Source organism: Piliocolobus tephrosceles, chromosome 1 (assembly GCF_002776525.5).
Source record: "Piliocolobus tephrosceles isolate RC106 chromosome 1, ASM277652v3, whole genome shotgun sequence".
Classification (NCBI taxonomy): domain Eukaryota; kingdom Metazoa; phylum Chordata; class Mammalia; order Primates; family Cercopithecidae; genus Piliocolobus; species Piliocolobus tephrosceles.
In genome coordinates this window covers 194340497-194365023 of record NC_045434.1, presented here as the reverse complement: position 1 = coordinate 194365023, position 24527 = coordinate 194340497, and the positions used below count along the sequence as shown (strand labels likewise).

At 45.6% G+C, this 24527-nt stretch overlaps 3 protein-coding genes across 4 annotated transcripts in view; 2 read left to right on the top strand and 1 right to left on the bottom strand.

Annotated features, from left to right (window-relative positions):
- Nucleotides 1-7825, bottom strand: part of DNAJC8 (DnaJ heat shock protein family (Hsp40) member C8) — a 30468-nt gene extending 22643 nt beyond the window's left edge. The window contains exons 1-2 of one of the 2 annotated variants that reach the window (XM_023219468.2): nt 7705-7825; nt 3300-3401 (exon numbers count right to left, since the gene is read on the bottom strand). In XM_023219468.2, coding sequence (XP_023075236.1) covers nt 3300-3401; nt 7705-7782 — 180 coding nt within the window. In that variant the 5' untranslated portion in view covers nt 7783-7825. The remainder of the gene's footprint in view (nt 1-3299; nt 3402-7704) is intronic. The other variant, XM_023219469.2, reaches the window with a different exon arrangement.
- LOC111547610 (40S ribosomal protein S27-like) lies at nt 4957-5244 on the top strand. The gene has a single exon (XM_023219470.3). It carries the CDS (start codon nt 4990-4992, stop codon nt 5242-5244), a length of 255 nt encoding a protein of 84 aa, XP_023075238.2. The 5' UTR covers nt 4957-4989.
- A 4776-nt stretch (nt 7826-12601) lies between the features above and the next one.
- ATP5IF1 (ATP synthase inhibitory factor subunit 1) lies at nt 12602-14653 on the top strand. The gene is made up of 3 exons (XM_023219467.1): nt 12602-12804; nt 12893-12984; nt 14390-14653. The coding sequence occupies exons 1-3, from the start codon at nt 12718-12720 to the stop codon at nt 14529-14531; spliced, it is 321 nt and encodes a 106-aa protein (XP_023075235.1). The 5' UTR covers nt 12602-12717; the 3' UTR covers nt 14532-14653.
- The last annotated feature ends 9874 nt before the right edge of the window (nt 14654-24527 follow it).

Genomic DNA, 24527 nt, shown 5'->3' with positions numbered 1-24527 from the left:
GCTGGTCTTGAACTCCTGGCCTCAAAGGATCCTCCCACCTCAGCCTCCCAAAGTGCTGAGATTACAGGCGTGAGCCACCACACCTGGCTAAAATGGCAAATTTTATGTTATATATATTTTTCCACAATAAAAAAAAGTGAGGGGAGTTTTTTCTAAGTGCCCCATAAGTGTTGTTTCTATTATTTAACAGATACAAAAATATTCGCTTCAAAATTATTTGTAAATGTGAACAATTAAAAAGTAGTTTAGGGAGTCTCTCTGAACCTATTCTGGTTCAGAGGGCTGCCTGCTAAAAAAATTTTTTAAAGAGCCAGGTGTGATGGCTCACGCCTGTAATTGCAGCACTTTGGGAGGCCAAGGTAGACAGATCACAAGGTCAGGAGTTTGAGAAAAGCCTGGCCAATATGGTGAAACTCCCATCTCTACTAAAAATACAAAAATTAGCCAGGCGTGGTGGCACATGCCTGTAATCCCAGCTACTCAGGAGGCAGAGGGAGGAGAATCGCTTGAACCCAGGAGGCGGAGGTTGCAGTGAGCCAAGATTGCGCCACTGCACTCCAGCCTTGGCAACAGAGTGAGACTCCATCTCAAAAAAAAAAAATCTAGAAAGAAATAAACTAGCTAAACTATTCCACAATAAAGAAATGATTAAATAAATTATACAGAATTTTTTTTTACCCCCCAGGCTATTATTTTATAACCAGTTCATAAATAGTTTCTTGGGGGATGATATATTACTTACACATCTACCATGTAGTAAAAATGTATGTATATGTGTGTGTATCCAACTACTTCATCAGAGTGAGTCCTGTGATTTGGAATTGCTGGGGCCAAGTTTATGCAAAAATCTACATTTTTGAGTAAACTCCTCATGACTAGAGTAAGTTTCCTGAGTATCTGAGAACTCTTCATTTCCTAAAGCTGTACAAACATCAGATATCAATATTTGTAAGCATTGATAATGTAACTTATAATGAAATTGCTTTCTCAACTATTAGTATTAACTATATGTCATCTTCATATAGCCTTATAACTCATTTGTGCTATTCCATTTTCCTCTATTCCTTTTATTTTCACTTCCCATTAATGTTAGTCTCTTTGTACTGATTTCTGAAGAGTTCACTTATGATTAAAGACGTTAATATTTTGTCAAGAATTGCAAAAAATAAAAAGAAAAATTAATTTTTCTTTTTTTTTTTTGGCCAGGCAGCAGCTCACACCTATAATCCTAGCACTTTGGGAGGCTGTGACAGGTGAATCACCTGAGCTCAGGAGTTCGAGACCAACCTGGACAATATGGCGAAACCCCGTCTCTACTAAAAATACAAAAACTAGTCAGGCATGATGGCAGGCACCTGTAATCCCAGCTACTCGGGAGGCTGAGGCAGGAGAATCACTTGAATCTGGGAGGTGGAGTTGCAGTGAGCCAAGATCGCATCATTATACTCCAGCCTAGGTGACAGAGTGAGGCTTCATCTCAAAAAAAAAAGCATTTAAAACAGCACTGAGGCTGCACATAGTGGTGAATGGCTGTAATCCCAGCACTTTGGGAGCCCAAGGTGGGCAAATCATTTGAGCCCAGGAGTTCAAGGGTGCAGTGAGCCATGATTGCACCACTGCACTCCAGCCTGGGTGACAATGAGACCCTGTCTCAAAAAAAATAAAACAAAATAAAATAAAACCGTATTAAGCTGAGCCAGGCGTGGTGCCATAAGCCTGTAGTCCCATCTACTCCAAAGGCTGAGCAGGTCAAGGAGATCACTTAAGCCCACGAGTTCTAAGCCAGCCTGGGCAACATAATGAAGCCCCATCTCTTTCTTTAAAAAAAAAAAAAAAAGGACTAAGTGTATGATGCTCCCTGTTTTTGTTTTTGTTTTTTTTTTTTGAGACGGAGTCTCGCTCTGTCACCCAGGCTGGAGTGCTATGGCCGGATCTCAGCTCACTGCAAGCTCTGCCTCCTGGGTTCACGCCATTCTCCTGCCTCTGCCTCCCGAGTAGCTGGGACTACAGGCGCCGCTACCTCGCCCGGCTAGTTTTTTTGTAGTTTTTAGTAGAGACGGGGTTTCACCGTGTTAGCCAGGATGGTCTCGATCTCCTGACCTCGTGATCCGCCCGTCTCGGCCTCCCAAAGTGCTGGGATTATAGGCTTGAGCCACCACGCCCGGCCGATGCTCCCTGTTTTTAAGCAAACCAGTTTGAGTGTAAACATGAGTGGCTATTTCTCTTAGGTGGGATTATACGTGATTTTTCTTGCTTTCTGTACATTTACAACAAATATGATTTACTTTTATAACCAGGAAAAGTTTAAAGTTATAAAATTAAGAAAATCAAAAAGTATATTCACTTACCTAAAATCCTGTGATCTTTGTTTTGTTGTTGTTGGGTTTTTGGTATTTATTATAATGAAACAGAAAAGTTTTAACAAGTAGTTTAAATCAAGAATCCTAGGCCAGGAGTGGTGTCTCACGCCTGTAATCCCAGCACTTTGGGAGGCTGAGGCGGGCGGATCACAAGGTCAGGAGTTCGAGACCAGCCTGGCCAACATGGTGAAACCCCATCTCTACTAAAAATACAAATATTAGCCAGGCGCAGTGGAGGGGCACCTGTAATCCCACCTACTTGGGAGGCTGAGGCAGGAGAATTGCTTGAACCCGGGAGTAGAAAGTTGCAGTGACTCAAGATCACGCCACTGCACTCCAGCGTGGGGGACAGAGCACGACTCCATCTCAAAAAAAAAGAAAAAAAAGAATCCTAAATTTATCAGAGTTAGCCACCCCTTCACATCTGAAATTAAATCCTTATATATTTGGGTTGCTAAAAGATGATGAAAGGTATGTGACCATCTCACTTTTCTTAACATGCTGTCTCTCCAGTTCTGCTCAGTAAAACCAACCAAGTTTAAAGACAATCTACATACAGGTTACGTACCCCTAAATGCAAAAACGCAATATCCAAAATGCTCCAAAATCTGAAACTTTTTGAGAGTCAACTGATGCCCAAAGAAAATGCTCATTAACATTCTGAATGTTCTAATTCGGGATGCTTCAACCAGTAAGTGAGTAGAATGGATGTATATATTCCAAAATCCCCACAAAATCCAAAATCCAAAAAACTTCTGGTCCCAAGCATTTTGGATAAGGAATACTCAATTTTGTACTATACAGATTCCATCACTTTACTCCACCATTTTTCTCAATCCTAACTATGATATAAATTAGGTATGTATTCTGATGTAGGTATGCCTGCAGCTATGCAAATATCCTCCATTACAGAGGTCCTAGCAACACCAATCAGCTTACCTCAAATGGGTTCAAATTGAAATAAGAGGAACCAGGACGGGTCAGTCTTTCAATCTGATTTTTCGATGTTAGAACCGAGTCTCTCTTCTCTATTTGTTTCACCTAAAATTATGAGGATTAAAAACTTCATTAATAGAAATCAGTAACAAACTGAATTGTTTATCTTAACACAACGTTCACTGATATGTTCAACAAACATTTATTTGTGTGTTTACCATGTGCAAGACATTTTGATAAACGCTTTGAGAAATTAAAACTACCATTTGTTGAATTTTAATATAAAAACTTTACATGTATTTATTAATCTCAACAACCCTATGTTGTAGATACTGCTATTGTACCTATTTCACAGATAAGAATACTGAGGCTTAGAGAAGATAACTGACTTGTTCCCAATTACCCAACTTGTAAGCCAGAATTTTAACACCAACAGTTTGACCCCACAGCAGGCATCAAGAGGATTCAAAGATAAATAAGTCACAGCCTTTAAAGAACTTCTACTTTAATGATAGAAGATATGCTTGTGTGTGGTTATACTTCATTTACAGCTTTTAATTTTAAGAAAAAAAAAAAATAGGCTGGGTGCAGTGGCTCATGTCTGTAATCCCAGCACTTTGGGAGGCCAGGGTGGGCAGATCACGAGGTCAGGAGATGGAGTCCATCCTGGCCAACATGGTGAAACCCCATCTCTACTAAAACTACAAAATATTAACCGGGCGTGGTGGCATGGCCTGTAGTCCCAGATACTCGGGAGGCTGAGGCAGGAAAATCGCTTGAACCCCAGGGACAGGGGTTGCAGGGAGCTGAGATCACACCACTGGACTCCAGCAGTCTGGGCGACACCATGAGACTCCATCTCAAAAAAAAAAAGAGATTTCTCTGTGGGAGAAAAAAAAGAAAAAAAAAATTTAAAGAGCAAAAAAAGGAAAAATACAATCACAGTAAGACATAAACTATGAGCAGCATTTAAAACTGTTGATGGGAGGGAACAAATAACTCCACCACCTAATTCTAATAGTGTTAGGAAAAATCCCTGACTTGGCCAGGCGCAGTAGCTGTCACCTGTAATCCCAGCATTGTGGGAGGCTGAGGTGGGCGGATTGCTTGAGCTCAGGAGTTTGAGACAAGCCCGGGCAACACAGCGAAACCCCATCTCTATTTTTAATTTAAAAAAAAAGAAAGAAAGAAAAAAGAAAAATCCCTGACCTGAAGACAATGCCAGGGAGAACAAGCACCAGGCAGTCCCAGGAAAACATTCTTGGTGTCACTGTCAGAGTTGGAATGCTAGTTGGAATGAATCTCTGGTATGCTATATGTCATCTTTATTCCTATGGCCAAAACAAGGTTGGAAAGAACTTCATTAACATAAAAAATCATTCCTTCTAGACATCTTCCCTCTTCACTCTATGAAAACAGGATTTTTTTTCCTCTCTTGTTCACTACCATATCCCCAACACCTAAATAGCACACTAGTACATTTCAAATGTTCAATAAACATCTGTTAAATGAATGAGGCCAGTGTGGTGGCTTATGCCCGTAATCCCAGCACTTTGGGAATCTGAGGCAGGAGGATCACTTGAGCGCAGGAATTCAAGACCAACCTGAGCAACATGGCAAGACCCTGTCTCTATTTTTTTAAAAAATGACTGAAGCCTTTTTTCCAGCGGTGACGACCTACCCACACAAGACCATGCCTCTCGCAAAGGATCTCCTTCATCCCTCCCCAGAAGAGGAGAAGAGGAAACACAAGAAGAAACGCCTGGTGCAGAGCCCCAATTCCTGCTTCATGGATGTGAAATGCCCAGGATGCTATAAAATCACCATGGTCTTCAGCCACGCACAAACGGTAGTTTTGTGTGTTGGCTGTTCCACTGTCCTCTGCCAGCCTACAGGAGGAAAAGCAAGGCTTACAGAAGGATGTTTCTTTAGGAGGAAGCAGCACTAAAAGCACTCTGAATCAAGATGAGTGGGAAACCATCTCAATAAACACATTTTGGATAAAAAAAAATGACCGAAGCATCCTTCCTTAGATATTTTTTCCCATCCAATTCAAACAAAGATTGCTATTTGGTTTTTTGTTTGCTTTTGTTTTTTTTGAGAAGAGGTCTTGCTCTGTCACCCAGGGTGTACTGCAGTGACAGAAGACAGATCATGGCTCACTGCAACCTCCACCTCCTGGGCTCAAGTGATCCTCCAATCCTCCCACCTCAGCCGTCAGAGCAGCTGAGACTACAGGTAGCGCCTGCCAGGTGTCTAAACCTAAATTTAGTACTTTGGAGAAACTACTATGTAACAAGCACTGTTACAAACGCAAGAAATAAAAGATGAATGTGATACGGTCCTTAACCCTGAATAGCTCACAGCCTGCTGGGGGGCAACTCCACATCTCAAACCCATGCCAACCTAGAGATCCCATCTTCTGCCTTGTTGAACCCTGAGAAAGATGCTTCCGCTTTTTTTTTTTTTATGAAACGCTTTCTTATACAATAACTTTAGTACTCATGAAAATGTTTATTTTAAAATTAATTCTCTTGTCAAGCACAGTGGCTCACGCCTGTAATCCCAACACTTTGGGAGGCCAAGGCGGGAGGATTGCTTGAGCCCGGGAGTTTAAGGCCAGCCTGGGCAACACAGAAAGATCCTGTTACTACAAAGAAATACAAACATCAGCCAGGCATGGTGGCACGAGCTTGTAGTCCCAGCTACTGATGTGGGAGAATCACTTGAGCCCAGGAGGCAGAGGTTGTGCACTCCAGCTTGGGCAAGAGTGAAACTCTGTCTCAAAATAAATAAATAAAGAGTTTGAGGCAAGTCTGGGCAACATGGTGAAACCCCCGTCTCTACCAAAAATACAAAAATTAGCCAGGCGTGGTGGCAGGTACCTGTAATCCCAGATACTTGGGAGGCTGAGGCGGGAGAATCGCTTGAACCCGAGAGGCGGAGGTTGCAGTGGGCCAAGATCATGCCACGGCACTCCAGGCCTGGGCGACAAGAGCAAAACTCCGTGTCAAAAAAAAAAAAGAAGAAGAAGAAGAAGAATTCAATCCCAGTCCAGTCAGGTTAACTGTCTTCCAAGAATTTTTATTTTATTATTTTAGATGGAGTCTCGCTCTGTCGCCCAGGTTGGAGTGCAGTGGCACTATCTCGGCTCACTGCAAGCTCCGCCTCCCGGGTTCACGCCAGTCTCCTGCCTCAGCCTCCCAAGTAGCTGGGACTACAGGCATCCGCCACCACACCGGGCTAATTTTTTGTATTTTCAGTAGAGACAGGGTTTCACCGAGGTCTCAATCTCCTGACCTCGTGATCCGCCCGTCTCGGCCTCCCAAAGTGCTGGGATTACAGGCGTGAGCCACCGCGCCCGCCAAGAATTTTTTTTTTCTACCCTTTTTTTTTCTTCTTTTTAAAGAGACAGGGTCTCACTCTGTCGCCAAGGATGGAGTGCAGTGGTCCGATCATAGCTCACTGCAGCCTCGAGCTTTTGGGTTCCTCCCGCCTGGGCCTTCCAAAGTGCTGGGATTACAGATGTGAGCCACTGTGCCCAGCCCCTTGCAATAATTTAATGTGAGATTCTAACTCAGAGAGGGTCTCCCTCTGTCGCCAAGGATGGAGTGCAGTGGTCCGATCATAGCTCACTGCAGCCTCAAGCTCCAGGGTTCCTCCCGCCTGGGTCTCCCAAAGTGCAGGAATTACAGATGTGAGCCACTGTGCCCAGCCCCTTGCAAGAATTTAATCTGAGATTCTGACTCCAAAAGGCATGCTTTTATTTCATTTATTCATTCATTCACTCAACAAATATTTACTGAGCATCCACTAAATACTAGGCGCTGGAGATGCGATAGTAAAGGAGGCTCAGAACAAGCCCAGTGCTGTCCTAACATACCACCAAGCAAGCTGTAACCTACTGTAAGGCCCCAAACTATTTCACCTCCCTAAACCTCAGGTTCGTCATCTATAAAGGGGGGGTAATATAATGCCTAACTGGCATGATACACAGTGCCTGGCGTTAGTGAATGGCAGAAACAACCACTAAAACAACTCATTACAGAGGACTAAGAAACGTCTTGGGGGACAAGAAGGCTAAGTCACTCCCAGGAAGGGCCCAGCCTCTGCCAGCCCCCGACTCCGCGGACTTGGGGCACTCTGCCCGCGCGCCCGCACTACGTTGGACGCACTCGCCACCTCCCTCGATAGGTCGAACACCATCCCCTCTTTCGTTGCCCGGGGGATCTCCCAGCAGCTATCAGTGGGAGACGCTTACACACCCCCAGACCCCCGCCACCCCGAAGACTGGACTGAAGGAATCGCCCAACGGTCCAGGCCAGGCGGCCACTGCCTTTGTCCACTGGGAAAGCAGATCTGGGAGAGGTCGCCCCGGTGCCACTACTCCTCCTCACTCTGTGTTCACCTCACTGTAGAAGGTCATGAAGGCTTCCTCGGTGCTGCCTCCGCTGCCCGACGTCCCGCTCTCTCCTGAAGCCGCCATTTCCCCGGCCCAGCCACCACGTGACCCGTCTGCGCAGGCGTCGCCCCACGTGATTCTTACGGGTCCGCCCCTCTAGCCCCGCCTCCCATCTGAGAGGTTCTTAAAGGGCTCGCAGCCCAGCCACGCACTTTAAACCTAGGTGGGCTTTTTAACATTTAAATGAATTACACATAACATATAATTAACCACTTTAAAGTAAATTATTTGTTTAATTTATTGTTGTTAGGTAAAAAATAATAAAAGAAAAAGTGAATAATTCAGTAAGTTTGTTTGTTTATTTATTTATTTATTTATTTATTTTTGAGACAGGATCTCTGTGGTCCAGGTTGGAGTCGAGTGGTGCAATCACAGCTTACTGCAGCCTCGACCTCCCAAGCTCAAGCGATTCTCTCACTTCAGCCTTAAGTAGCTGGGACTGCAGGCACGCACCACCATGCCTGGCTAATTTTATGTACTTTTGTAGAGACCGGGTCTTGCCATGTTGCCCAGGCCTCCGGATGAACAGGAATTACAGGCATGAGCCACTGCGCTCAGTGGTCTTTAGAATATTCACAATGTTCTGCAACCACCATGTCTATCTGGTTCCAAAATAGTTTCATCACCTCAAAAGGAGACTTAGTACCAAGGTTTTGTTTTGTTTTGTTTTGTTTTTGTTTGTTTTTTGTTTTGTTTTGTTTTGAGACGGAGTCTCACTCTGTCACCCAGGCTGGAGTGCAGTGGCGCGATCTTGGCTCACTGCAACCTCCGCCTCCGGGTTCCAGTGATTCTCCTGCCTTAGCTTCACAAGTGGCTGGGATTACAGACACACACCACCATGCCCGGCTAATTTTTATATTTTTAGTAGAGACGGATTTTCACCATGTTGGTCAGGATGGTCTACGATCTCCTGACGTGGTAATCCACTCGCCTTGGCCTCCCAAAGTGCTGGGATTACAGGCGTGAGCCACCGCGCCTGGCCAAGGAGACCTAGTACCTATTAAGCAGTTACTCCCTATTTGCCCCCTCTCCCCAGTCCCTGAAAACAAGTAATCTGTGTTTTATCTATATGGATTTACCTATTCCAGATATTTCACGTAAATGGAATTAAACAAAATACCAGGCAGGGCTGCTATTTTCTTAACTAAAATATGATCAATAAAGCCAGTTTTACTATTTCATACAAAACAAAGAAGGTTTGTTTTGTTTTGTTTTTTTGAGACAGAGTCTTGCTCTGTTGCCCAGGCTGGAGTGCAGTGGCATGATCTTGGCTCACTGCAGCCTCCGCCTCCCAGGTTCAAGTGGTTCTCCTGCCTCAACCTCCTGAGTAGCTGAGATTACAGGCACGTGTCATCACACCCAGCTAATTTTTGTATTTTTAGTAGAGATGGGGTTACTCAGGCTGGCTCAAACTCCTGACCTCGTGATCCTACCGCCTCGGCCTCCCAAAGTGCTGGGATTACAGGTATGAGCCACCACACCCAGCCCCAAAGAAGGTATTTTTATAATCATCAATCAGGTAGATAATCTGGCCCAATTCTCTCATCTAAAAAAGAAGAAACAGAGAAGAGAAAATGACTTAGAGAAGAGCTATAAACTTCATGAAAGTAAAAACTACTATTGTCTTGTTCACATTCATTAGATGGATGAAGGGAGGTCAAGGTTAAGCTTTCCCTAGACAGAATCCTACTTATCCTTTTTTTTTTTTTTTTTTTTTTGAGACAGTTTCCCTCTTGTTGCCCAGGCTGGAGTGCAATGGCTTGATCTTGGCTCACTGCAACCTCAGCCTCCCAGGTTCAAGCATTCTCCTGCCTCAGCCTACCCAGTAGCTGGGATTACAGGCATATGCCACTGCTCCCAGCTAATTTATTTTTTATTTGTATTTATTTATTATTTATTTATTTTTGTGACAGTTTCTCTCTTGTTGATCAGGCTGGAGTGCAATGGCGTGATCTTGGCTCACTGCAATCCCTGCCTCCCAGGTTCAAGCGATTCTCCTGCCTCAGCCTCCCGAGTAGCTGAGATTACAGACATGTGCCACCATGCCCGGCTAATTTTTTGTATTTTGTTTTAGTAGAGGTGGGGTTTCTCCATGTTGGTCAGGCTGGTCTCGAACTCCCAACCTCAGATGATCTGCCCGCCTCGGCCTCCCAAAGTGCTGGGATTACAAGTGTGAGCCACCGTGGCCAGCCTGCTCTTTTCTACTGCGTTGCACCACATTGCCGAAAGTGCAGTTATTAAGCCCATTCAACAATATGTTGTTAACAACAACAAAAAAAAACAAACTAAAATATTTTTAAAAGGTTTATTCTGAGCCAATATGAGTAACCATAGCTTGGGGAAACACAGTCTTAAGAGGTCCTAGGAAATTGTGCCTGAGGTGGTCAAGTTATAATTTGGGTTTTCTTTCTTTTTTTTTTTTTGAGACAGTCTCGCTTTGTCACCAGGCTGGAGTGCAGTGGCACTATCTCAGCTCGCTGCAACCTCCGCGTCCCAGGTTCAAGAGCTTCTCCTGCACATGCCACCACACACAGCTAATTTTTGTATTTTTAGTAGAGATGGAGTTATACCATGTTGGCCAGGATGGTCTCAATCTCTTGACCTCGGGATCTGCCCACCTTGCCCTCCCAAAGTGCTGGGATTACAGACATGAGCCACCGCGTCCCACCTATAATTTGGTTTTTCTTGAGGGTTGTTTTTGTTTTGAGACAGAATCTTGCTCTGTTACCCGGCAGGCTGGAGTGCAGTGGTGCCATCATAGCTTATTATCATCTTGAACTCCTAGGCCCAAGATATCCTCCCAAGTAGCTAGGATTACAAAGCATGTACCACCAAGCCAGGCTAATTTTGGGGGGAAAAGGGGCTAGAGATGATGTCTCACTACATCACCCAGGGTGGTCTCAAACTCCTGGCGTCAAGTGATCCTCCTGCCTTGGCCTCCCAAAATACTGGGATAACAGGCATGAGCCACTGAGCCCAGCCCACAGTTTGGTTTCATATGTTTCAGGGAGATAGGAGTTACGGACAAAGACATAAACAAATACATGAAAGGTATACATTGGTTTGGCCCAAAAAGGCAGGATACCTTGAAGCACGGGATCAGAGGTTATAGGTGGATTCAGAGATTCTTTAATTTGCAATTGGTTAAAGGAGTAAAGTTTAGTCTAAAAATTTGGAGTCAGCGGGCGGGGCGCAGTGCCTGTAATCCCAGCACTTTGGGAGGCCAAGGTGGACAGATCACAAAGTCAAGAGATTGAAACCATCCTGGCCAACATGGTGAAACCCCGTCTCTAATAAAAATACAAAAATTAGCCGGGCATGGTGCCGTGGGCCTGTAGTCCCAGCTACTTGGGAGGCTGAGGCAGGAGAATCACTAACCCGGGAGGTCTAGGTTGCAGTGAGCGGAGATTGTGCCACTGCACTCCAGACCGGCGACAGAGCAAGACTCTGTCTCAAAACAAAAAAAAGAAGAAGAAGAAAAGAAAAAAATTGGAGTCAGCAGGAAGAAATGTTTAAGATGTTTAAGACAAGGAAGTCTGTTAGCCAATACATTGGGTTGGAGTGACCTCTAAAGGTGTGTGACTTAACTGTCATGTGACATAGCCTTAAGTCCTGTTTATAATTTGGTACTTTATTTGCACAAAGAGTGCATTTTTAAACTTATGCTCTTTATTTGAACATTAATGCTGGTCAGTTGGTGTGCTTAAACACCCAAAGGGAGGGGACATAACAAGATGTGTTTCTAACCTCCCTTACTGTCATGGCTGGAAATTCAGTTTTTTTGGTTTTCTTTGTTTGGGGTTTTTGTTTTGTTTTGTTTTTGAGACAGAGTCTCACTCTATTGCCCAGGCTGGAGTGTGGTGGCACGATCTCGGCTCACTACAAGCTCTGCCTCCCGGGTTGCAGCGATTCTCCTGCCTCAGCCTCCCAAGTAGCTGGGACTACAGGCACGTGTCACCACGCCTGGCTAATGTTTGTATTTTTTAGTAGAGACAGGGTTTCACCATATTGGCCAGGCTGGTCTCGAACTCCTGACCTTGTGATCCACCCACCTCGGCCTCCCAAAGTGCTGGGATTACAGGCATAAGCCAACGCACCCGGCCCAGTTTTTTGTTTTTTGGGTTTTTTTGAGACGAGTCTCACTCTGTGGCCCAGGCTGGAGTGCAGTGGTGGCGGGATCTTGGCTCACTGCAACCTCCGCCTCCCGAGTTCAGGCCGATTCTCCTGTCTCAGCCTCCTGAGTAGCCGCGATTACAGGCGCATGCCACCACACCCGGCTGATACTTGTTTTTTAAAGTAGAGACGGGGTTTCCCCATGTTGGCCAGGCTGGTCTCGAACTCCGGACCTCAGGTGATCCACCCACCTCGGCCTTCCAAAGTATTGGGATTACAGGCGTGAACCACCGCGCCCGGCCAGAACACTGATACTTCTCATAACAAATGAACGCGATTTATGTATATCTAAGCCGCGGCACATTGGACGTCGGTATCCCGGATATCAGCATCCTGGACACAGCTCCCAAACCCCAAATTCCCCCATTTTATTGATGCTAGCAGGCCAGGGAAGGGAAAAACTTCCTTTGGGCTTTGAATATTAACGACTTAAGGGTTGAAATCGTGGGTTGGAGGTGAATGTCACGACTCATTCTGATGGGTCCAAGAGCCGAAATTTCGGCTTCTAGCACTCTCCTCAACCAGCTCTCCAAACTCCTCCATCATTCCTCTTTCCAGTCCTTTGGCCCTGAGCCCTTGCTAGTTGGCTAAGAATAAATCCGTCTCTTGCTCGGGATTCGCTGTGAGCTCCGGGAAGCCCGCCTCCGCTCTCCCGTGATTCGCTACTCCTGTGTTCATCCGCCACTCCGTCGACCAGATTGGGTGCTTGGCAGTCCCCGCGCCATTAGCGCGTAACGAGGTACAGCTTGCTGCGGCAGAGACGCCAGAGGTGCAGCTTCAGCAGCAATGGCAGTAACGGCGTTGGTGGCGCGGACGTGGCTTGGCGTGTGGGGCGTGAGGACCATCCAAGCCCGAGGCTTCGGCTCGGATCAGGTACGCTGCGGCAGTGTCCGCTGCTCCAGCCCCAAGGGCGGATCCCATCTTCGCTTCCCTACTTTTATCCATGTCCCTGTCTCTGCAGTCCGAGAATGTCGACCGGGGCGCGGGCGCCATCCGGGAAGCCGGTGGGGCCTTCGGAAAGAGAGAGCAGGCTGAAGAGGAACGATATTTCCGGTGAGGCTCACCGGGTCCCAAGTCCAGCCCTAGATCTCCCAGGGCCTTCCAATCCTTAAACTGGCAGTCGCCCCACCTGTTCCTTGGTGCCTTGGGCGCCCCATCCCCCAACAGAGCTCCCGGGCCCCAATCTGGTATACCCTAACCCTTGATGTCCCAAGTTGCCACTTATAGGGCACTCCCAGTTCCCTGCACAACAGTTTCAGCCCCCCAAACCATTTCTACCGGCGGGTCTCCAAAACGTCCCACGGCTCAACTCCTCCTTTATCATTACCATCTCCCGCGTGGAGTTCTCCTCTGGTCGTGCGAAACGCCCCCAGATTCTTCGCACAGTATCTAGATCCGACCGTCTTAACATTTGTCTCCCAGCCTGACTCCCTCGGCCCTCACCCACCTGTCACCCCCTCTACGCTCTCCTTCCTCCCCAGCACGCCTTAGCTTTGCAAGCCTGCATGCATTCAGGCTTCTCAGATGTTTCTAGACCCCCGACTCCGCAAGAGTGAGGATCATGGGAGCTACTTAGGGTTAGACTACACCATCTCCTAAAGGCTTTTGCCCTACTCAGCCCAGCCTAGATCTGTAGATTTCCCTCTCCTGCTTAGGAGTATGGAGTGGGCTGGGCCTCCCTTTGCCAGCCCTGAGTTATCTTTAACTGACTTCTGTCCACTCTGGAGAGAAGTGAGGAATTAATCTTGCTTTTGCTTGTCCTTTGGCCTTTCACTTCTGCCTTCTGTTGAGAATTATCACCATGACACCTGCCATACTGTATAGAGAGCCAAGGTACAGCTGTTAGAGGCTATCTAATTGATCCCTTTCATCTTGTAGTTAAGGAAAACTGAGGCCTAAATGTGGCCAAACCAACATTGTAATCCAGTCCCTTCTTGGTACCTAAATTGAACTGCCAAATACTGCCCATGCAGGAGACCTTTTATTGGCCTTACAGTGGGCCATTTATTTCTATAGGCAAAGAAAGCTCTAGACAGATTGAAATAGGAAATGGATATTTGCCTTTTAACCACACCCCTTTGTCCCCATTTTGTTCCTTTTTTTTTCCCCCCTAAAGGGGAGTCAAGTTCTCTGGGTTGTTCCCCTCATAAGGTATTAGGGACTTGTGTCACATCTCTCTGGAGTTTTCTATTTTAAAGAGGAATCTGAAAGCAATAAGATCTTAATGATGGAATTTAAGCCACTAGCACCAGTGAAATCATTTTGGTCTTCTTAAGATGGCTACACCTCACTTTAAGATGAGGTATTCTTTCACTAGTTGAGGAGTAGAAGAGGATGACCAGCCAGACTCCCATGGAACTGGGACTCCTATTCCTTGCTTAGACATTACGGGTTATGCTTAGAGATCCCTTTGGGGTGAAGGATTGAAATTAAATCCTGAACCACTGTGTCCTTGTAGAACACAGAGTAGAGAACAACTGGCAGCTTTGAAAAAACACCATGAAGAAGAAATTGTTCATCATAAGAAGGAGATTGAGCGTCTGCAGAAAGAAATTGAGCGGCATAAACAGAAGATCAAAACGCTAAAGCATGATGATTAAGTGCACACAGTTCCCCATAGAATGGCACATGTCACTGCCCACTTCTGTGTAGACATGGTTCTGGTTTAATTAATATTTGTCTGTGTGCTACCAACAGATTATAATAAATTGTCAGCAGTGAACTGTGTTTGATGCCTTCTTCTATCTGGAAGAGATAGACGGAAAGACACTAATGGACTGCTGAAATGGATTAGAGGGGTCCCTGCATCCAGGAGCCCACAGAAACGCACAGTGTGATAAGTGCTATGAAACAACACGAGTTGGGGGGATAGGTGTGACACAGACAAAGTACCCCTCCCAGTCTAATTAGAAGTGTTCAGAGAAAGCGTCTTGAAGGATAAATCCCAATCTAAAGCATAAAGATCAGGAGGAGCCTGGAGATCCGAAGGAGTCATTGCTTCAAAAGATACAATTGGGCCAGGCGCAGTGGCTCAAGCCTGTAATCCCAGCACTTTGGGAGGCCAAGGTGGGCAGATCACCTGAGGTCAGGAGTTCAAGACCAGCCTGGCCAAAATAGTAAAACCCCATCTCTACTAAAAATACAAAAATTAGCCAGGTGTGGTGGCACGCACCTGTAGTCCTAGCTATTCAGGAGGCTGAGGCAGGAAAATCAGTTGAACCTGGGAGGTGTAGGTTGCAGTGAGCTAAGACTGTGCCACTGCGCTCCAGTCTGGGTGACAAAATGAGACTCTGTCTCAAAAAAAAAAAATACAATTGAAAGTACCATCAGTTAAAACAGCATTTTGCATGTTTAAAATAGTTTAGAGGACACCTAATATGAGCTAGGCATCCATGTTCTAATTTTGTAGATTGAGAGAACTGGAATTAGAAATCATGTGATTTATACAGTCACTCAGCACCTTGGCAGTAAGACTTGTGTCCAGGTTTTTTGACTCCTAAACCAAGTCTGTTATTAGCAGAAAATCAGAATTATTTCTTATATTTATATAAGTTATATTTTGCTTTGCCAAGTATGTTTTTGTTTCAAATTAGACTTGAGGGCCTAGTATAACTAAATTACTATACAAACTAGTTGTGTTTTTAAGGTGACATTTGGGCCATTAGCAAAACATTTTCAGTTCACCAGTTCAGTAGAGTATTTGCCGAGGATTGTAATGAGTTATTTGTTCTAAGACCCTATCTATCTCACAGGGGCCTGTAGGGCCATTGAGTGATAAAAGCTTGGAGAAGTCGCATTGACCTTGTCCGTACAGACAAAACACTAGATGATTCGACCTGCCCATGAAACTGAACACAGCCAGGTGTGGTGGTGTGTGCCTGTAGTTCAGCTACTTGGCAGTCTGAGGCAAGACGACTGCTTGAGCCCAGGAGTTCCAGACATGCCTGGGCAGCGTTTTAACCCCATCTCTTTTTAAAAAGAAAAAAAAAAAGAAACTCTAAACTTTGAATTATAATGATTATAATGTTGCTGAATCTCAGTACTTACTGAAGCCTCAGTAGTGCCTTGCAAGTGGCCAGCAACAAAATAACCTGAAAAGATGAAGTTCAAAAAACATACTAAATCAAATGCCTTTTATTTTAACATTATTAACAGTACAACACTTGAAAAGTTTAAAAATTGGAAACAAGTATTAGCAAACATCCTTCATTTTGCATATTTGTAACCAAAAAAACAAGGTATACAAAATACCCTACTTTGTACATGATAGTGTTTTTTTGACTTATAATCAACAATTGCCTTACTAAGAGTGATGTTCCTGAATTGTTTCCTCAGTAAAGTTGTACCATAGACTGGGCGCGATGGCTCATGCCTATCATCCCAGCACTTTGAGAGGCTGAGGTGGGCAGATCACCTGAGATCAGGAGTTCAAGACCAGCCTGGCCAACATGGCAAAACACCATCTCTACTAAAAATACAAAAATTAGCCGGGTGTGGTGGTGGGCGCCTGTAATCCCCACTGCTAGGGAGGCTGAGGCAGGAGAATCACGAACCTGAGAGGCAGAGGTTGCAGTGAGCTGAGATTGTGCTGCTGTACTCCAGCCTGGGAGACAGAGTGAGACTCCATCTCAACAACAACCAAAAAAAGATTAAATAGGCTAATTTAAATATATCTGAACTTTGCGAAAATGGTAATTCATGGACCTTTTGTTTTGATATACCTGTGGTTAATTTTTCTATCATGCTGCAGTAAAAGCAAGATGTAAATCCTGAGTAATGTCACAAACATGTTTGAATCCTAAAAAAATTTATGTGACATGAGCCAGTAACCACAGAAAAGATAGCACAGGTCATAGGTGGTTCTTAGAATCAGGATAATTTGGAAAGTACTACAGCAGTGGTTCCATAAGCCAGCAGCGTCAGCATCACCTGGGAACTTGTTAGAAATGCAAATTCTCAGCAGGGCATGGTGGCTCATGCCTGTAATCCCAGCACTGTGGGAGGCCAAGGTGGGTGAGTCACAAGGTCAGGAGTTGGAGACCAGCCTGGCCAATATGGTAAAAACCCGTATCTACTAAAAATTCAAAAATTAACTAGGCATGGTGGCAGGCGCCTGTAGTCCCAGCTACTCGGGAGGCTGAGGCAGAAGAATCACTTGAACCCGGGAGGCGAAGGTTGCAGTGAGCGAAGATCACGCCATTGCACTCCAGTCTGAGCAACTCCGTCTAAAAAAAAAAAAAAAAAGAAATGCAAATTATCAGGCCCCACCACAAACCTGCTGAAACTGGGGGGTTTGACTCAACAATCCCTTAACAAGCCCTCCAGTTGGTTCTGTTACGTATGCACTGAAGTTTGACAATAATTGTAGTACAGGTAGTTTCTCATGGAATCTGCTGGCATTTTTGGGTAAACACTTTTATAAAGACAGATTATTAGGCCGGGCGCGGTGGCTCAAGCTTGTAATCCTAGCACTTTGGGAGGCCGAGACGGGCGGATCACAAGGTCAGGAGATCGAGACCACCCTGGCTAATACGGTGAAACCCCGTCTCTACTAAAGAATACAAAAAAAACTAGCCGGGCGATGAGGCGGGCGCCTGTAGTCCCAGCTACTTGGGAGGCTGAGGCAGGAGAATGGCGTAAGCCTGGGAGGCGGAGCTTGCAGTGAGCTGAGATCTGGCCACCGCACTCCAGCCTGGGCGACAGAGCCAGACTCCGTCTCAAAAAAAAAATAAAATAAAATAAAGACAGATTATTAGGGATAATAAAAGTAACTATATAGTTTAATGTAGTTCATAATATGATTGTGACTTTAGAATTTAGAAATAAATGGTTCTTGTATGGAGCTTGTTAACATTTGAGAACATAGCATTACACAGAATACAATTTGGGAAATACTTCACTTGTATAATATATTTATTGCCTTAGTCAAAATTCTTTTTGTCCTCCACCTCCCACTGCTTCACTTGACTAGCCTGAAAAAATAAAAAATAAAATCCTGTTTGTTTACATGTAACAGAAACCAGCAATGGCTAAGGGGGAAGAAAAAGAGTAATTTACTGTGGGAAATAGGGGCTATTGTCTCACAGAATCTGAAGAAGACTTCAGCAAACTAGACTCAGGAAAGAAAGGGACCGCAGTAGTCAGAGGAGTTCTGTGAACTACAGGAGCAGGTCTAAGAAACTTCCAAACCCTCTGTGTCAGAATCGTGCTGTCTGGGCTGGGTGCAGTGGCTTCCCCTCTAATCCCAGCACTTTGGGAGGCCAAGGCAGATGGATCACTTGAGCCCAGGAGCTTAAGACCAGCCTGGGCAACGTGACCAAACCCTGTCTCTGCAGAAAATGAAAAATAAAAAAAAAAAAAAGCCAGGAGTGGTGGTGCAGGCCTGCAGTCCTAGCTACCTGGGAGGCTGAGGTTGAAGTGAGCCATGATCATGGCACTGTACTCCAGCCTGGGCAACAGAGTGAGACCCTGTTTCCAAAAAAAGGAAAAAGACTCATTGGGGTGCTTTTTATATTTATATATATATATATATTTGAAAGAGTTCTATAGGATTTTATGCAGTGAAGTTATTTAACAATTGCAGAATTAATGGAGCACTTTAAAATTATTTGCTCATTAAATCTCATATTTTTAGCAAATAAATCCATTCCATTAGTTTAATTTTATAACCAAAGTAACCGAAGCAGGGAATTGTGAAACAACTTTCACAAGATTGTATGATCAGGTTTGTGCTGATCAAGGTCTTCACTTCAGTACTCTTGCTCCTACAACCTTGAGTTGCAGTTCCAATCCAGTGCTTCAGCTGCCTATTAGCTCCCTCCTCAATGTGGGGAAGTGGGAGGTACATGGCTACCAGGGGATGGGTGGTAAAGGCAAGGGCTCCTGGAAGTAAATATAGAAGTGCCAGTGGTTGGTGTTGGCATTAGCTTTTTCGCTGTGACATAAACCCCATCAGCATATCCATGCATGCCTAGATGATGCAAACACATGTTTGCAATAGAGCCTAGTTTGAGATTTTCACGACAGTAAGTTTAAAGTTGTAGTTCTCAGGCCGGGCGCAATGTCTCGCGTGTATAATACCAGCACTTTGGAAGACCGAGGCAGGCGTATCACCTGAGGTCAGGAGTTTGAGAGCAACCTAGCCAGTGTGGTGAAACCCCATCTCTACTAAAAATACAAGAATTAGCCAGGCATGGTGGCACACACCTGTCCAGCTACTTGGGAGACTGAGGCAAGAGAATCACTTGAACCCGGGAGGTGGAGGTTGCAGTGAGCTGAGATTGCACCACTGCATTCCAGCTTTGGCGACAGGGAGACTCCAACTCAAAAACAAGTAAAATAAAATAAAATAATAAAGTTGTAGTTCTCAGCACAGGTGGCACATTGATATATGTGGAGAGCTTTAAAACCTCTTCTGGCCGGGCGCGGTGGCTCAAGCCTGTAATCCCAGCACTTTGGGAGGTCGAGACGGGTGGATCACGAGGTCAGGAGATCAAGACCATCCTGGCTAACACCGTGAAACCCCGTCTCTACTAAAAAATGCAAAAAACTAGCTGGGCGAGGTGGCGGGCGCCTGTAGTCCCAGCTACTCGGGAGGCTGAGCCAGGAGAATGGCGTAAACCCGGGAGGCGGAGCTTGCAGTGAGCTGAGATCCAGCCACTGCACTCCAGCCTGGGCGATAGAGCGAGACTCCGTCTCAAAAAAATAAAAAATTAAAACAAAATAAAATAAAACCTCTTCTGCAGCTGAGCACGGTGGCTTATGCCTGTAATCCCAGCACTTAGGGAGACTGAGGCGGGCGGATCACGCGGTCAAGAGATCGAGACCATCTTGGCTAACATGGAGAAACCCCGTCTCTACTAAAAATACAAAAATTAGCCAGGCATGGTGGCATGTGCCTGTAGTCCCAGCTACTCGGGAGGCTGAGGCAGGAGAATTGTTTAAACCTGGGAGGCAGAGGTTGCAGTGAGCCAAGATCATGCCACTGCATTCCAGCCTGGGAGACAGAGTGAGACTCTGTCTCCAAAACAAAACAAAACAAAAACCTCTTCTGCTTCCCAGAAATGTAAAAAATAAAGAAAACCTTGAGAGCAACTAAATCCAAATCTCTAAGAGTGAGGCCTGGGCGTTGGTGTGAACATACTTTGTTTCATAGTGCTTCATTTTATTTTTTTTATTTATTTTTATTTTTATTTTTATTTTTGAGACGGAGTCTCTCTCTGTCGCCCAGGCTGGAGTGCAGTAGCCGGATCTCAGCTCACTGCAAGCTCCGCCTCCCAGGTTTACGCCATTCTCCTGCCTCAGCCTCCCAAGTAGCTGAGACTATAAGCGCCCGCCACCTCGCCTGGCTAGTTTTTCGTATTTTTTAGTAGAGACGGGGTTTCACCATGTTAGCCAGGATGGTCTCGATCTCCTGACCTCGTGATCCACCCGTCTCGGCCTCCCAAAGTGCTAGGATTACAGGCTTGAGCCATCGCGCCCGGCAGTGCTTCATTTTATTGAGCTTCACAAATACTGCCTTTTATAAAATTGAAGGTTTGTGGCAGCCTTACATCCAGCAAGTCTATTGGTGCCATTTTTCTAACATTATATGCTCACTTCATGCCTCAATGTCATATTTTGGCAATTCACTCAATATTTCAGACTTTCCCCCTATTGTGATCAGTGATTTTTGATGTTACTTTTGTAATTGTTTTGGGGTCATGAAGTTAATCGATAAATGTTTTTATGTTCTGACTGTGGCACCAACCTGCCATTTCGCTGTCTGTCTCCCTCTCCTTGGGCCTTCTTATTCCCTGAGACACAACAGTATTAGGCTAATTAATAACCCAACAACAGGCTCTAAGTGTTTAGATGAAAGGAGTCATTTGTCTCCCTCTTTTTTTTGTGCTCTCACTTCTAAGTCAAAACCTAGAAATGAGTAAGCATAGTGAGGAAGGCATGTTGAAAGCAGAACTAGGCCAGGCACAGTGGCTCATGCCTGTAATCCCTGCACATTGGGAGGCCAAGGCAGGAGGATCACTTGAGACCAGGAGTTTGAGACCAGCCTTGGCAACAGAGCGAGACTTTGTCTCTACTAAAAAAAAAAGAAAAAAAAAGGCCAGGCGCGGTGGCTCAAGCCTGTAATCCCAGCACTTTGGGAGGCTGAAGCGGGCGGATCACGAGATCAGGAGATCGAGATCATCCTGGCTAACACAGTGAAACCCTGTCTCCACTAAAAGTACAAAAACATCAGCTGGCCGTGGTAGTGGGCGCCTATAGTCCCAGCTACTCAGGAGGCTGAGGCAGCAGAACGGCATGAACCCGGGAAGTGGAGCTGGCAGTGAGCCGAGATCACGCCACCACTGCGCTCCAGCCTGGGCCACAGAGCGAGACTCTGTCTCACAAAAAAAGAAAAAAGAAAAGAAAAGAAAGAAAGAAAGAAAGAAACAAGAAAGCAGAAACAGGCCAAAAGCTAGGCCTCTTGCACCAGTCAAATTGTGAATACAAAGAAAAAGTTCTTGAAGGACATTAAAAGTGCTATTCCAGTGAACATACAAATGATAAGAAAGCAAAACAACCTTATTGCTGATACGGAGAAAGTTTGAGTTATCTGGATAGATGATCAAGCCAGCCACAACATTCCGTTAAGGCAAAACCTAATATGGAGAAAAGCCCTAAATCTCTTCAATTCTAAGAAGGCCAAGAGAGGTAAGGAGGCTGCACAAGAAAAGTCTGAAGCTGACCAGGTACAGTGGCTCACGCCTGTAATGCCAATACTTCAGGAGACTAAGGCGGGAGGATCCCTTGAGCTCAGGAGTTCAGTCATGCCACTGCACTCCAGCCTTTATTGTAGTAGCGTTTTTAATGCTACACCAATGATAAGAAAGCAAAACAACCTTATTGCTGATAGGAAGAAAGTTTGAGTGATCTCAGACTTTGATAAAAGATCAAACCATCCACAATATTCCCTTAGGCCAAAACCTAACCCTGAGCTCAACCGAAACACCTGCCTCAGTCTCCCAAAGTGTTGGGATTACAGGTGTGAGCCTGTAATTTTTAACTTTTTTTGTTTTGAGACGGAGTTTCACTCTTGTTGCCCAGGCTGGAGTGCAATGGTGCAATCTCGGCTCACTGCAACCTCTGCCTCCCAAGTTCAAGTGATTCTCTTGCCTCAGCCTCCCGTAGCTGGGATTACAGACATGAGCCAACACGCCCGGCTAATTTTGTATTTTCAGTAGAGACTGGGTTTCTTCATGTTGGTCAGGCTGTTCTTGAACTCTTGACCTCAAGTGATCCGCCTGCCTCGGCCTTGCAAAGTGCTGCAATTACAGGCGTAAGCCACCACACCCGGCCTAAAAAAAAATTATTATAACTTTTTTTTTTTGAAACGGAGTCTCAGTCTCAGCTCACTGCAAGCTCCGCCTCCCGGGCTCATGCCATTCTCCGCCTCAGCCTCCCTGGTAGGTGGGACTACAGGCGCCCGGCACCACGCCCTGCTAATTTTTTTTGTAGTAGAGACGGAGTTTCACCGTGTTAGCCAGGATGGTCTCTATCTCCTGACCTCGTGATCCGCCCGCCTCAGCCTCCCAAAGTGCTGGGATTACAGGCATGAGCCACTGCGCCCGGCCTTAAAAAAATTTTTTTTAAGTAGCTGGACATGATGGCACTCATATGTGGTCCCAGCTACTCGAGAGGCTGAGGCAAGAGTATAACCTGAGCCCAGAAGTTTGAGGTTACAGTAAACTATGATTGCACAACTGCACACCAGCCTAGGCAACAAAGCAAGAACCTGTCTAAAATAAGAAATAAAAGAACAGCAAAGTGACCAGTATAGCTGGAGCAGAGTGAGCAAGGGGGAGAGACATAGGAAATAAGGGGCAAGAGGTGTATGTGAAGCTGCACACCCTGTAGCAAAATTTCTACTTCCGGACATTCCATTCCATTTGGTTTGATCCAATTGGCTGACTTTGGCCTGGTCTTATCAAGAAAAATAAATGCCTCAAGTTAATGAGTGAAGAAGCAAATGTATTAGTTAAGAGAGGCTGGATATTGAGATAAGAAATGCTGGTTGTAAGTCTCATTCTGCCACTGCCTTACACTTTTACCTTGAGGAAGTGTGTGTGTGAGCAAGGGTGAGCAAGAGTGGAAGGAAGCAAAGATGAAGCACACGACTGTCATGGAGCTTTTTTTTTTTTTTTTTTTTTGACGGAGTCTTGCTCTATCCCCCAGGCTGGAGTGCAGTGGCGTGATCTCGGCTCACTGCAAGCTCCGCCTCCCGGGTTCACGCCATTCTCCTATCTCAGCCTCCAGAGTAGCTGGGACTACAGGGGCCTGCCACCACGCCTGGCTAATTTTTTTGTATTTTTAGTAGAGACGGGGTTTCACCGTGTTAGCCAGGATGGTCTCGATCTCCTGACCTCATGATCCGCCCGTCTCGGCCTCCCAAAGTGCTGGGATTACAGGCGTGAGCCATCGCACCCAGCCTTTTTCCTTTTTTTCTGGGACAGAGTCTCGCCCTGTCACCCAGGCTAGAGTGCAGTGGCACGATCTCAGCTCACTTCAACCTCCACCTTCTGGGTTCAAGCAATTCTCCTGTCTCAGCCTCCTGAGTAGCTGGGACTACAGGCATCTGCCAACACGCCCAGCTAATTTTTTTGTATTTTGAGTAGAGAGGGGGTTTCACCATGTTGGCCAGGCTGATCTCAAAGCCCTGACATCAAGTGGTCCACCCATCTCGGCCTCCCAAAGTGGTGGGATTACAGGTGTGAGCCACCACACCCAGCCAATCATGGAGCTTTGAATACCATGTTAAGGAATCTTGACCCTGTCCAAGAGTTTTGAACTCAAGTTGCTACAGGGACCAGGCAGGTAATGTAAATGATCAAGTCTTCCATTGGTTACTGTTACGGGAAGTGAGAAACCAAGTCTGGTTTGTGGGACCCTCGAATGCAGTCTCAGTGTTGCCACATCTTCCTGTTTTCCAAGGGAAATGATAAATTGGAGATTTTAAAATCTTGGTAAATTCTTCAAACCCCAAGGACTGAATAATACATATTAAGTAAACCAAATTCTGACCCATCACATGTCCAAGTACAACCAGGACAATGCAAGGCAGAAAGAGTTTTGTGCCTGGAAGTGTCTGGGTCAGAGTATTTTTGGATATCTTTGCTTATCCGAGCTATTTATATTTGCCTCTCTTTGTCACCTGTCTGAGCCTGGCAGATTTTGGCCACTACTCAACTCTGTTATCACCCGCGCCACCACCCCCACAAGGATAGCACCAGGCCCATCTTAGGCATCAATAATGTTCACTGTTTACTTTTTTTTTTTTTTTTTTTTTGAGACGGAGTCTCGCTGTGTCACCCAGACTGGAGTGCAGTGGCCGGATCTCAGCTCACTGCAAGCTCGGCCTCCCGGGTTTTTGCCATTCTCCTGCCTCAGCCTCCCGAGTAGCTGGGACTACAGGCGCCTGCCACCTCGCCAGGCTAGTTTTTTGTATTTTTTAGTAGAGATGAGATTTCACTGTGTTAGCCAGGATGGTCTCGATCTCCTGACCTCATGATCCGCCCATCTCGACCTCCCGAAGTTTTGGGATTACAGGCTTGAGCCACCGT

Bases quoted from the DNA above. Each gene is read 5' to 3' on its own strand.
- LOC111547610 (XM_023219470.3), top strand. From the start codon at position 4,990: ATGCCTCTCGCAAAGGATCTCCTTCATCCCTCCCCAGAAGAGGAGAAG.
- ATP5IF1 (XM_023219467.1), top strand. From the start codon at position 12,718: ATGGCAGTAACGGCGTTGGTGGCGCGGACGTGGCTTGGCGTGTGGGGC. The intron at 12,805-12,892 runs GTACGCTGCGGC...CTGTCTCTGCAG, and splicing joins GAGGCTTCGGCTCGGATCAG to TCCGAGAATGTCGACCGGGG. The intron at 12,985-14,389 runs GTGAGGCTCACC...GTGTCCTTGTAG, and splicing joins GAAGAGGAACGATATTTCCG to AACACAGAGTAGAGAACAAC.